The 14330-nt window shown below is 35.0% G+C and overlaps 2 protein-coding genes across 2 annotated transcripts; both read right to left on the reverse strand.

The window, feature by feature from the left end:
• Window positions 1–1277: 1277 nt before the first annotated feature.
• On the reverse strand, window positions 1278–2226 carry LOC111375478. The gene has a single exon (XM_022998306.1). It carries the CDS (start codon window positions 2036–2038, stop codon window positions 1439–1441), a length of 600 nt encoding a protein of 199 aa, XP_022854074.1. The 5' UTR covers window positions 2039–2226; the 3' UTR covers window positions 1278–1438.
• Window positions 2227–8367: 6141 nt separating this feature from the next.
• Window positions 8368–14080, reverse strand: LOC111375500. The gene is made up of 2 exons (XM_022998339.1): window positions 13670–14080; window positions 8368–8496 (listed from the first exon to the last, which is right to left on the reverse strand). The coding sequence occupies exons 1-2, from the start codon at window positions 14078–14080 to the stop codon at window positions 8368–8370; spliced, it is 540 nt and encodes a 179-aa protein (XP_022854107.1).
• Window positions 14081–14330: the final 250 nt, after the last annotated feature.

A 14330-nucleotide genomic window follows, 5' to 3' on the forward strand; every position in this document is an offset into this window, starting at 1 on the left:
TTAAAATTGCTTGTTCACATTAAAATCTCATTCAAGCTTTTGGCTCTAAGTTTTTCGAGGAAATGCTTAGGTCAACTTTGTTGCGTTCATACCTATTTTTTTAATTTTCTAATATATTTATATTTAATCCCTCTTTAACAATCATTAAAACAAAAAAAAAAAAATTTGAACTCATTTTCAATCACATACTTACAACAAAATATCATGCACGTAAATCAATTTTTTTTAAATTTTTAATTACATGTTCTTTTTAAAAAAAATATTATTCTAAAATTCATTTTGCCAAAACAATCATTGTAATGGGTGTCTTGTTATCGGTAAATACGAACTATGCTCATTTAAATCATTATTTAATGTAGTGATATATTAAAAATATAAAAAATTTATATTTGTAATTATAGTTTTCCTTTGTTTGATCGTCATTATTTTCAAAATACATTTTTCTCTTTTCTTTTCAAGTACACATTCTTCAATAAATAATATTAGGCCCTTGTTTGAGCCACATTATATTATTAAGAATACATTTTTAAATAGTGTATTAATAAAAAATGTGTGATTAAAAAATAAAGAAAAATTTTGAATTTGCGTGTAATATTATTTTATTAAAGAATGTGTGGTTGAAATGATATCAAACCATTATTTAAGAATGTATTTTTTTGAAAAAATGTGACTCCAACATAGCCTAAATGTAAATCTAAAATTTTTCCTCATTTTTTAATCAATTATTTTTCATCAATTTACTATTTCAAAATACATTTATACCAAAAATGAGGCTGAAACATGTTCAAAAATAGAAGCAAACATATTTTTGTGGTTCGTAGAATAGTGAGAGGCTGAGAGCGTTTTGGGTATTGATATTTGTACACTACTAAGGCCCGTGAAGGGGTTGTACATTGAATTGTCAACCTTGAGCTGCCCGTGATTTTTTTTTATTTGGTGAGGCCCCTATTGTGAGGGGTCCACTGGATAAATAGTAAATCCCCATTTTTTATAGTTAGTCAAACATGCAATTCCTAGAGTCAAAAAGATTCTCTACTCCAATCCCAAGAAAGTAAGGGGTAAATAATTGTACGAACGCCTGTGTCGCCCCCAGTCGTCCACCACCATAAGAGCACCACCGGTCCACCACAGTAGGACCACCTGCCCTACTAATTGTGTCCAGCCCTTGCCGGATTTCCCGCTTCTTTCCAGCGAAACTTCCATTAAAGCTCGAACTTTTATCTTTTTCTATTCTACATCTAATCCAAAAGGAGCCAAGGAAAAAAGCTAAATACATATTTGATATAAAAATGTCACTTTTAATCACGATTAAACCCACAGATTAAAATGTCTGAGAATTCATTTTGTACAATTTCTCGAAAACACACAGATGAAATGATTAATTAAGAAAGAAAAATGGTAGTTAAAAAAAAAAGAAAAAAAGAAGAAAAAGAAGAAGCTAACAGTGGAACCCTAATACAGATCCATCACTTACAGCAATGGCCACTCTACACTCAGATTTCACCTCCACGTGATGTGTGAAGAAATGCAGGACCCGAATTCGACCCGACATTTCTAATCTGGACTCAATCTCCATAGCCGGACCGACCCGGAATCCACTCAGCCCATCAGTCACATTGGGTCCCGAATTCACGCTCTCCGGCTGGTTAGCCGACAGGGGGAACGACTTAACTGAAAATGTCGCAGCAATATACTGCGTCTTCCCGGAGGCGATTTTTCCGGCGGGGATGAACATGAACCCTACCTGACTTCCGGCGTACAGAAGCTGCAGTGAGCTGTCGTAGTGCGTGAAAACAGCGCGGTTAGGGTTGTTAATGGTGACGTACTGTGAGAATGTGAAGGTGACGGTCCCGTTGGAGATGGAGAAGGAAGGGAGTTGGATGGCGTTGACGGAGATTTTGGGGTCTTTGGGCTTGAACAGAGAGAAGAACACGATAAGAACAACTATGGCTATGAACATTAGGAAGATTATTGCGACTATGCATGAGGCTAGATTTGTGCGTCCACTTGGTGGCTTGCGAGGGTTTGGCTTCGCCATTGTTGATCTGGTTTATAAGCTTTTTGTACTGCAAATAATTGCTGCTGAATCTGAGAAATCTGTGAACTCTAGCGTGTTGATAGAGAGGTGTTTTGGATGTAGTGTAACTTGAGTTGATGGAGAGAGAATAAATATGCAAATGAAGGCTACTTAAAAATAAATAAGTTATTAATGACACAAACAGTACCCAATTTGTGGCCTTTGTGCGCAATAAATCTACGTTCTTTACTTTCTTGGTACCAACCCCCGACACATATGTTTGGTAGAGTTTTTTGTGGATTATTAGGCTAAGCGTCCTATGATCGGTGCACTTGCATATGAACAATTTTGATCAATGGAAGTTTACGAAAAAAAAAATGTATAGATAAAAAATATCTTTATTCAACTTAAATTATAAGCTCTACCAAACATGCACTCAAAAGTTTATCAACCCTTGTAGTCGGTGAAGAAGATGACCGATGCTGCACATAACTTTTAACAAACAAAATGAAGGTATAAATATATTTATACTAAAATAAAGTTAAATATAATGTGAATCATCCAACTTTGAGCGAAGGTACATCTAAGTCACTAATCTTCAATTTTGTGCAATCATATCATTCATCGATTTACTTACAAATTTGGTTATTCATCTTCAATTTGGTGCAATTAAGTCAATCAACTTCTATTTGCTTATAGATCTGGTCACTTTTGACCTACTGTTGAATTTATATAACGAAATATGTTGATCTCAATGTTAATTATGATGAATAGTTGACATGTAATATTGTTATTTCAGTTTACATGATTTTTTTAAAAAAAAAAAAAAAACATAGATAACTTGTATTGTTGTGTAACGTAGACATATCGATAATCACGTTAGTTTTAATTTTCACGTAAGTATATTACATTAGTTAATTGGGGGATCAATTCATAAAATAAGTAGATTTACAAATAAGCCAAAGTTGGACGACTTGATTGATCTAATTGCATCAAATTAGGGATATCAATCGAACTCGTCAGCTCAGGCCGCTCGTGACTCGGCCCGAAAAAAGTCCAAGCCGGCTTTGCTCGTGGCTCGATAGATCCGAGCCAAGGCTCAAGCCAAGCCCCATTTTGGGGACACGAGCTTTGCCCGAGCCGGCCCGTAAATCTGCGAGCTTTTATAAAAATAAAAATAAAATTACAACAGCTTATAAGTGGCAGCAACTGCTGCCTTAAAGGGCAGTTTTTACTACCTTAAGAAGGCAGCCTTTTTAAGGTAGCCAGCTGTTGCCTTTAAAGGCAACAACTTTATTAAAAAAAAAATAAAAAAATTGAGAGAGAAAAACAGGCCTACTCGGCTCGGCTCGGCTCGGAAAGGCTCGAGTTGAAAGCTCGAGTCGAGCCTAAAAATTTTGGGCGAGCTTTTGCTTGGCCAGGCTCGGGCCTGAGAAAAAGCTCGACCATTTTAACCAAGCCGAGCTTGATCGAGCCTCAAGTTTCGGCTCGTTGACAACCCTACATCAAATTGAAAATGAATGACCTAAATGCACCTCGGCTCAAAATTAGGCGATCATCAGTGCATTTGTCACTTTCTAAATATGTACATCCCATATGAATTTTACGAGTAATGTGGATATAATGTGTCTTTAATTACTGATATCGCATATAAACAAATAGTAGGTAGAAAATGTCAATGTCAAAAAATGAAGAATAGCGATTGATTGCGCAAGGAGACTATAGGTTGCGGAAGATTTAAAAAAAAAAAACTCAAAAATTAGAAGTAATTAAATTACTTTATTTGTCATAAGGTAATATTTACTTTCAAAATAAGTTAATTTTTATCTTTAAAAAATAAGATACAAAAATATAACCTTTTTTGGTGTTCAACAAAACATGTTATTACTTATTATTAGTTTGCTATTTGGAGAGAGGGGAAGGGTAAATGGGTCAAAAATCGAATTAGACTTGAAATGAAAAAAATTTGAAAATTGATTCAAAATTTGGTTCAATTATATAATAAAGACGCCTTATAATAAACTTCGGCAAAATTCTATTATCAAATTGAACAATTTAATTGAAAATAGGTTAAATCTACTGTGAGTTGATCAAGTGTTTCAATTTCATTCTTTATGGATTCGAGCTGAAATGGTTATGAAACAAATCCGCGTGCCTTCTTGGAAACTTAAGGTGTTTCAGCTACTTCGATGAACAAATATTACCTGCGAAATGAGGTTGGGCTCTCTCCCCTGTTGTACCTTCAGCGTGAGAATTAATAAGGAATTTAGGAACTTAGACTTCGGAAGAAAATATAGAATATGTATTTAGATAGTCAAAATTTCAAGACCCATACCTATCTCGCTTAAAGAGGATTTATAGGTGTCTGAAGCCATGTAATTTCTGGATGGTTATTGTGCCACGTGTCTCACGTAGTACCTCCCACTACCCCCATGTTCTAAGTAGAGGACCTGCACTTATACACCGATTGGTTATGTCCATGATAACTGTTGAACAATTTCCATCCAACTCAAGGATGTTTTATGGTTAAGTGCTGTCTTGGTCTTGTAGTGGTAGAGGGCTTCATAATGGTAGGCCGCCTAATATGAACGTAAAAAGCCTCATAACAATCGATGATTTCATAATGGTAAACGACTTAATATGAACATAGAGTACCTCACAGTGGTAGATGACCTCATAATGATAGATGACTTTGTGTGAACGTAGAGAGTCTCATAGTGATCGACGGCCTCATAATGGTAGACTACCTAGTATGAATGTAGAGAGCCTTATATTGGTAGACGGCCTATTATAAACATAGAGGGCCTCATAGTGGTAGATGGCCTAACATGTAGTACTCAACATAGCGTGTCTATTGGATAGTCTTCACCTTGTTGGCCATCATAGATAATTATTGATGCTATCTAATATTACTAGTCCATCTACCTCTTGTTGATGTTTATCGATAAGACATCTTCACTTTTTTCACGTTGATTGATTTTTATTTCTATTTTTTGAAATTGATCCACCACATAGCAACATTTGGTATAATATAAATGGGTTGGGCGATCTGAGTGGCGTAGAATAATAGTATTATTGTACAAATGGCACCCCATGGATGGGTTTGATATTGGGGAGAAATTTCTCCCTAAAAATTCAAAATTATCATCTATATAAATGGGTGGAGAGCTCCCTTCTTCATTCTCTTCCCCATTTACAAAAATTCTAGAAATTTAATCCCTTCAAACTCTTAAGGTAATTTCTTCCTCTGTTATTCATTTATCTTAGTATTTCAAGTTGTCTTTCTTCATTCCATCGTGATGTATAGAAATATTTTATCTTCATCTTCCAACAAAAGTGTAAACAAGGGGGTGGACAAGTCGACCAACGCATAGTCGGATGAGTCGATCGACGCTCGCTAGAATATGGCCGGTCAACAAAGCTAGTCGACAGGGTCGATCGTCGACCAAAGCTAGTTAACGACCAACCAGCCTTTCTAGTACCTATCATGGGGTTAATCGATCTTTTTGTGATTTCGATAGCCCGCCCATTCTGCTGAACTTCATATCTTTCAACCAAGTTATTCTAAAAAGCATATTGGCTCAACTAAGTCTTTGAACCAAAATTTAGAAATTGGACAGAATTCAACAAGCGAGGTAGTTGTTCTTGATATTCCAAAATGTTATAGCATTCATAACTTCTCAATCAAATTGAAAAAATTACTTAACAAATTTGACCATGTTGACAATTATGATTATAGAGCCCCTAGGCCTAAAGAGAGACTTTCTGGGTCCCCACGAGATTGCTATGTATAAAGACATTATGGATGGGGTCTTTAATTACCCATCTATCGCTTCTTTGTCTCAATTTTCAATGAATTTTACCTCACTCATAGCCAAATAGATCCTAACGCATGGAGGAAGGAGTTGTATTTCTTATACATTTACCTTAGCAAAGAAACTCCTATCTCAGTAGACCTCTTTTGGTGCATCTTTGAGATGCATGAACTAGCTCAGTATAATACCTTTGTCTTCTTCACCTCTAAAGTCCCCTTATATTTTCCCAAATTTAGGAATTCTAATAGTAGGTAGAAGTCTTGATTCTTCTTTGTTCGTCCTTTGGAAGGCCAATTCTCATTCAACACTAATTGGAGACATCCTCAAATTCGTCTCTTCAATAGTCATGTCGAGCTTACTCCTCTCGTAAGAACAAAAATACAACAATTGATCGATATACCATCTCTTGTACCCGACTTGAGGTCAGTTTTGACTGGGAGGAATATGTTGATAGTGGAGATCAATCAACCTACCGGTCGGTTCTCTTTCTCTTCCCTTACTTTTACACTTATATATACTTGTACTTGCTATTTTTCAAGCCTGATGAACTCAATTGTGCGCATATAGACATGGGCTTTGATTTGAATAAGGTGTTGAGCACTCTGCTCGTATCATGATACTTAGGTCTTTGGTTATGTCCGCTCGTGCTAGGGAACTTGTTGGGCGAAGTGCTAATGATGTAGAGAGGGTTTTGGCGGTTTACACTTAGAGGGTAAACTTCTTGCCATGCTTCATCCTTTTCGTTTATGTCTATTCTCTTGAGTATGCCTAAAAATTGTTTATCATTTGTCTCTTCACTTGTTAGGTTGTAGCCTTACAGACTAAGCTTGTTGAGTCAAGCCACCGTCCAACATTGAAGCTAAAGGCTCTTGCAAAAGCAAAGAAGAAGGAAGCTCACTACTACACGAAGAGAGTTTCTCCTTTAAAGAAGTCTCTCGAAGTTTTAGAGGCCCGAGCTCGCGAGGAAGAGACAGACATGATAACTTGTGATTTGTTTTGGCCCAAGTACCGAAGGAGGAAATATAATGATATAAGGCCTCAGCGGAGTATACTAAGGGCCTAGAGGCATCCGTGGAGCTGTATAAATCATCCTCATATTATGCCACTTAGGGGTGGGCGTGGGTTAGGTTAAGTCGATTTTTTCCCCAACCCAAGGTGATCGGTTTGATGGAAATTTAACCCAACCCAACTCGTGTAAAGGTTGAAACCCAACTCAATCAAGTATCAGTCGGGTTGGGTTGGTCGGTTTGGGCAACTTGTCAATGAAGATTAAAGTTATCCATTTTTTGGGTTTTGATATCTTCTTTATACTTAATTTAAATAATGGAATTTGGTTTGTCCTTCCATTGATCAAAATGCAAAGAAAATGAGGAAGACGGTCAGAAAATTACACACAAGACCAATCAAGAAATGAATATAAAATGTTTAAACTAACATAGATGATAAAAGAGTAAGAAGCTCACATAAAAGATAAAATAAATTCTACCAACCTGCTAGACACCACATTCAAACTTGGGGATTGTGTGTTGAGTGAAGAGAGGAAAAGTCCCTGAAACATCATTAACTTTGAAAAGTATATCCTATATTGAGAAAAAATAGCACAGTTTAGAAGAATGTATCCATCCTTATTCCAAATAGAAGCAAGATAAATTGAAAAGATAAAGATATAACTTTTTTTTATTAATGTCCAAATATAGATTGTGTTTCTTCATTTTTTGAAGGGAAAGTAAGCAAAATCAAGCATAAACTTCAACTGTGATCTTCCAAGAGCCATAAAATTGAAATGGAACTATGATTACCAATAAATATCCAAACTTACTAAAGTAATAAAGTATTATCAATTGGTAATTTTTCTATAAGGTCTTTAAAATCTACAAATTATTAATGCTTCGACAGAACTTTGAAGTTTTATTTATTTATGTTTTTCATCTTTTTCCCACTACCCAATTCCTTAGCAAATCGAACATTGCACAATCGTAGAAATTCATCATAAGTCAGAAAAAATCACAAAACATATGAATTATTAAGAATAACAAAAACAAGAATAGAAGTCATTACCGCATTTTCAAATACTATATGAAAATTTTAATCCACGTTTAAAAAAAATAAAAATAATAAACTCACTTTGGTTAAAAACAGATCTATTGTTAGGTGCTTAGGTCCTTTGGCCATGGGGGTGGTGTGTGAGACCGATAGTGGCTACTGGCAATGAGAAAGGCAAAAGAAAAAAGTTGCATTTGGGATTTCATGTGATGGATTGGAGGAGACTACTAGGGTTTTATTTAAGGGGAAATGGAAATGGAAATGGGAGAGAGGAAATACACATTTTTTGTTTTCATTTTTCAAGACTTTTTTTTATATTAATTTTCCTTATGGGTCGGGTTGGGCTGGTTGGGTTCGGGTTTAAAGGGTAACCCATAACCCAACCCAACCCGACAAAAAATGGTAAATAATATCCCGAACCCAACCCATTTCATTGCAAAAACTGACGGTTTGGATCGGTTTTTGCCCACCTCTAATGCCAATGCCTTATATTCATATAGGAGGAGGCAATGGAGCATCCATCAAATTGGCCAAGAAGTAGGTAGCTGCTGAGCACCCTTCTATCGAATCTTTGGGTTTTGACAGGTATTCTGGCTCAATGTAAGGGAAGAGATAGCAGAGCTAATCAACCCAAGATATTCAGGCACAAATCGCAATGAGAGTGTGAAAGGGACTTCCCACTTAGGTTGAAGTAGTCTTTTGCTACTGATTTTTAGCACTGTCTACCGTTATTCATTTTATCATATGATTGTCTAGTGGTTTTTCCTGGTCCGGGATGTGGACAGAAAGTCACACTTTATTTTGGATAGGAATGATTTCTCATTGAACATTATTGTTGTTTAATCTCTATCTATTTTGTCATATAGATGCTGCTTGCTAATGTGTAAAAGTTAAGTTGCCTATTCTCCAGCAACTTTTCTTATTCTATCACGTAGTAATTAGTGAGTGCGATAACCAGTGAGGGTGTGCCTAGTTATATAACGGCAAATGTTAGTCGTCGACTATCATATGGCTGACAGGCATGGGTCGATTGTTATGCTGTCAACACGTATGCGTTGATCGTATGCTCGAGTAGCAATTTCGATTTTTATATTTCAATTATCGATCCTTAACTAGTTTTTTGGTTCTGTTGCTCGCCACCACACCCCTTGGGCTATGTCAAATTGGAAAGCCCCTTGGGTTATGTTGAATTGTAGAGTCCGTTAGGTTGCGTTGAATTGTAAAGCGCAGGTAATATGTTACAAATTACGTTCCAATTAATTTTTCTTACTTAACTTAAACGTGTCGTCTTAAATAGTATTATGGCAAGTAAGGGTCATTTCCCACAGAGGATTGATTCAATTATGTCAATTGCGCACTAAAAAGTAAAATTAATAATAATCTACGAAATATATTAAATGGGGGGTTTGGTTTGTTGAACTAAGGAAAGCGATAAATTCAAACTAGAAAAGACTTGAAATTTGAAATAAACAAATTGGTTCTTGATTGAATGTGAGAAAATGTGATTGAGGGATATTTCGTCGCCACGAGAATGATTTTCATGTCAATAATCACATTAGATTTTCGTTCTCAAGATTAACAACAATTCGAGAATAATTACAAGCTCAATTACCTCAATCTCTTCTTACATGTTAGTCGAATAAAACAAGCTCTTTACTCAACCCTATTCATTAAACAGCCTAGAACAAGATCTCTAGATTTAATTTAATAAATGTATTACGACAAAAGAGATGAATTGAATTAAGGGTAAACTCACAAGTTCGGTTTATTAACTTTAGTGTTGATCCACATACATTTAATTGAAAATTCTTCATAATTTATCGAAATGTAATTGCTACTAGGTTTTAGAATCAATAGCTATTACATACTACTAATCCCAAAATAGCATTCATCGAAGCAACTTAATCATTTAGTTGTATACCTAAACAATCAAGAAGAACAAAATAAACATTTAACACAATGGATTAAACACATTAATTAAGAGAATTATAAAGCACAAATTAATTTAAAATCATAACTCGGGTTTGAAATAATCCCCAATCACAAATATAATTAGTTACCCATGAAATATTCACAAATAACTAACATTTTCTTACAAAATATTGATGGAAAAAGTTAAAAGAAAAACTTATTGATAAAGAGAGAAATGGTAGAAAATCCTCCAATATCAACGGGTCATCTTCTCCAAGTTAATGTACCATCTCCATGTTCCAATCTTTCCCAATATGTCTAAGAAAATATAGGTGAAAGGAAAAGGAAAAAGAAAGAAAACAAAAGGCAAGAAGAAGAAGAAGAACCAGCTGTTTCCCTAGAGTTCCAAGAATTGAAAATCTTATGTTTGGTTGAATGTTTTAACCTAAAACCTAAAGGAAATTGCAGCATTGGTCCCTAGAATTTTGAAAACAATTAAAGACGGCCTGAGTGGCGCCTAGGCGGTACAATTTTTGTTTTCTGTTTGCGGCGCTCAGCTCATTGAATTTTTTTTTTAATAGAATCATTCTCTTTCAACATCTTCATGCTTCCTTTATCTTTTTCGTCTTTTCTCACATAAATACCTTCAAATCATCGTTCAAAGTCAGGTTTTCACCTTCACAATAAAAATAGCTAAATTAATTAATAAATCGCTAATGAAACTCACAGATATCTAAGTTTAATGGTCCGAAATAGTGCAAAAACCCGCACTTATCACACCCCCAAACTTAAATTTTTGTTAGTCCTCGAACAAAGCTATACAAACAAGCATATAAACATGTAAATTAAAACCAAACGATAATACTATAATAACAAACATTCCAAATGTTAGATAGTTTGCCACTTGCTTCAAGCCTTACATTATGCAACTAACTTATGAAATGTTTACAAAAATACTACAACAAACACTCTTTAACTTATAACATGCTTGACTTGTGTGTGTGTGTGGTCATTCCAATTCATCACAATATATAAGTTGGTGATTTTCCCGACCCTCAATGGTCAAATTTTCTTTTCTCACTCGTGGGATGCACACTTCCCCAAACTTGATATTTTCACTCTAGCCCAAAGTGTAAAAAACTTAAGGTTGCCCTCATCACTCAATCTTTCCCTCTCAAATTTGGTTGGGTTGAACCAATAAAATAGATCATCTAGTCATGTATTAATTCGCCAAAATTTTTTTTAAGTGCTTAGACCACAAACTTATGTTAGGGAAATTACTCACAATCCATCAATTCTTCAACAAAAGCACCCATAGATGCTTATAGCATCCCTTTTATTTTTCTTCGTTTTTCCAATGCAGGTCGTTCTCGCTCTGGTCCTTAAGAGTAACCTTCTTCATTCGTAAATCGTCTCCTACACATTAGTGATGCATAGGGCTAGATTAATCAATGCTGACTCACACTTCTTAGGGTAGGCAACTTTTTCCTACAGATTTTTTTTTTTTATGAAATATCAATAGATGAAAAACAACATCTAACTTTCATTTGAAGTCTAAGAGCATTCCACAAAATCAATCACTGAGTCGGGAATTAATACAATTCTAAATAATTTCTTTCACCAGTTCAACCACTCCCAAACTTATCCTTTCATTAGTAGATGATGAATGCTCTACACTCATGATATTTATGCCACATAAATTGTTATTTTGCTACTCTTGAGAGTTTTTTAGAGCTTTTTAATGTGTGTTTTAATGTAGGTTGATGAAATTGAAAGAAATAAGCAAAAGTTGGTGAAATTGGAGAAAATGACCAAATTGTAAGAGATCCAAAGTTCGGGGACTAAAGTGAAAATATTGAAAAGTTGTGTTGAACCTCGCAATGAAGATCCGAGAGTGCTAGGAGTCAATTAGATGAAAAAAGATGTCAAAGGGATATAATTTAGTCAAAATATGATCACAAATCAATTTCCAACTGAAAAGTTATGCCTCGGAGTTTCAGCCTCGTATTGAGACCCATTTTTATCATGTCAAATGATCAAGATGATGAATGATGTTGGAAGAAAAGTTGTAGCCCTTTGAGTTATCTTTCCAATGCATCTTGAATCATCTCAATTGGACATCAGATGTAAAAGTTATGCTAAAAATACTAAAAAATGTACAATCTGCCATTTCGACCGAACCGAGCGTCGTGCAGCGCCCATCTGATTGAAAATTAATAGAATAGGCGGCGCTGCAGCACCAATAGGAGCCAAGGCACGGTATATGCGGGAGAACGCGGTTTTATGTTTTTGGACTCTTTTATTGGCCTAATTCAACCCTATTTCGTCCAAGACCCCTAACATACTATAAGTTCCATTCAAAAACCCTATTTTCAAGAAGGAGGGAAGGGGACAAGATTGAAGAATTCGACCACATAATTTGAAGGAGGAAAAAATTGAAGATATCAAAAGGAATGAGAAACAACATCAAGAAAGAAGATTGAAGATCTACCCAAAAGACTAATTTTTTCTATCATTTTCCTTATGTTGTTTATTATAATTTTAATGATTTTCATTTATTATACCATGAATTAAACAATTTATCTAGGGGTTTGATGTAGCCGAACCAAAATTATGGTTTGATGATTTTATAATTATTTCTTTGATTTTTCCGCATATATTTAATTGTATCATGATTTTAATGTTTTCAATTGCCTAATCAACAATTGGATGATTTGATGCTAGTCAATTATGGTGCTTAAGAGAGTGGGAATTTAGGCGTGATCATAAGAGTGATACAACATAGAATTTATAAGTTTCGAGAGAAAGTATAAATCTGTGAAGCATACTCCATAAAAGAATCGGATCTTTATTAAATTATTGATTTTCAATTTTGAATAGAGATGTTAGAATTGGGATCTAGGGTTAATTTCTAATCGGTGCTCGAGAGAGGGGATTAGAAATACATTAGGATTCTTGCTTTTAAATATGGAAAAGTTAATTGGAATAATTTGAATTTGTTGAATCATAATTGAAATTTAGGTAAAATCAATCCCTAAGCCCTCTCATTAGATAATTTGTATTCCCCGAATTTGTCACATCCAATTACGTTAGTTTAGTTTAAATTGTTCATTCATAAAACATCAATTCAATCATACATTCATCTAAATAAAGTAGAAATTGCATAATTATAGTACTTAGTGAAAATTAAATACAATCTCTGTGGGTTCGACACTCTTACTTTAGTATTATATTACAAAACTTGACAGCGTACACTTGAGGTATAATTTCACGTTGTGGAAACGTGTGGCAGTAGATTAGTTGAAGAATTTCTAATATTATGGCCATTTAAGTTCGTTAACAACCTACAAGTGCAACCAACAAGTGCGTGTGATGAATCTCATGACCCAATTGCTCAATAAAGAGTCAATCATGGAATAAGTGTATGAAAATAAACAATACTTAGCATTTATGTTCCCAATTCATAAATCAATGCAATGCAATGCTCAAAATGCAATTGGCAAAACTGTCAAACAACACAAACAAGCATAAAAACAAGTGTTTAACCCGACTTTTTAATTTTTTAGCGAGAACAAAATTAACACAAACCACAAAATTCTACAAAAAATTTAGCACATACCACCTCATCCCAAAACTTAAATTGCACATTGTTCGCAATGTAAAAGCAAAAAGAAACAGAAAGCGTAAGAGGTTCAAATACTCACCTAGTTGTATTGACGGTGATGGCTGTTTTGATGGTTGGGGACAATTGGTGACAAAAATTCACAAAAACAAAAATAAGCGTCCTCTCTCATGCTTCTTCGATTGGATCCTCCAATCGTATTTTCTCCATATTTTGTGGTACGAAGGGTTCAAAATATGACTTTAATCGATGTCCATTCACCTTAAACTCTTTCTCGGTCTGAAGGCTTTTGATTTCTACTGCACCATGAGGAAAGACATTAGCAACAACAAAAGGGCCAATCCATCGAGAATGTAATTTACCTGGAAATAACTTGAGGCACGAGTGGAAAAGAATAACTTTTTGTCCAACAACAAAAGCCTTTCTTGAAATCATTTTATCATGATACGCCTTCGTTTTTTCCTTGTAAATTCTTGAACTTTCATAGGCGTCATTTCGAATTTCCTCAAGTTCATTGAGTTGAACCTTTCTTTGATCACCCGCTGCACCTAAGTTCATGTTGCATTGCTTGACTACCCAAAATGCCTTATGTTCGAGTTTAACCGGGAGATGACAAGGCTTACCATAAACTAACCGATAAGGGGACATGCCAATCAGTGTTTTGTATGCCATCCTATAAGCCTAGAGTGCATCATTAAGGTGGAGACTCCAATCCTTTCTATTGGGATTCACTGTTTTTTCGAGGATGGATTTGACCTCTCGATTAGACACTTTGACTTGCCCACTAGTTTGTGGATGGTAAGGTGTAGCCACTTTATGGGTGATATTGTATCTTTTCAATAAGGCCCAAAAGGAATGGTGGCAAAAATGTAGTCCTCCATCGCTAATAATAGCTCTTGGTGTTCCAAACCTTGCAAAAATG

The sequence above is a fragment of the Olea europaea genome, unplaced genomic scaffold (assembly GCF_002742605.1).
Source record: "Olea europaea var. sylvestris unplaced genomic scaffold, O_europaea_v1 scaffold138, whole genome shotgun sequence".
In the NCBI taxonomy this organism is placed as follows: domain Eukaryota; kingdom Viridiplantae; phylum Streptophyta; class Magnoliopsida; order Lamiales; family Oleaceae; genus Olea; species Olea europaea.

What these genes read in the sequence shown, in the direction of transcription:
- LOC111375478 (XM_022998306.1), bottom strand. Translation starts at nt 2,038, where the DNA reads ATGGCGAAGCCAAACCCTCGCAAGCCACCAAGTGGACGCACAAATCTA.
- LOC111375500 (XM_022998339.1), bottom strand. Translation starts at nt 14,080, where the DNA reads ATGGCATACAAAACACTGATTGGCATGTCCCCTTATCGGTTAGTTTAT. An exon ending in AGACCGAGAAAGAGTTTAAG is followed by an intron (nt 8,497 to 13,669) that starts GTGAATGGACAT and finishes TGGGTTGATTAG; the next exon opens with CTCTGCTATCTCTTCCCTTA.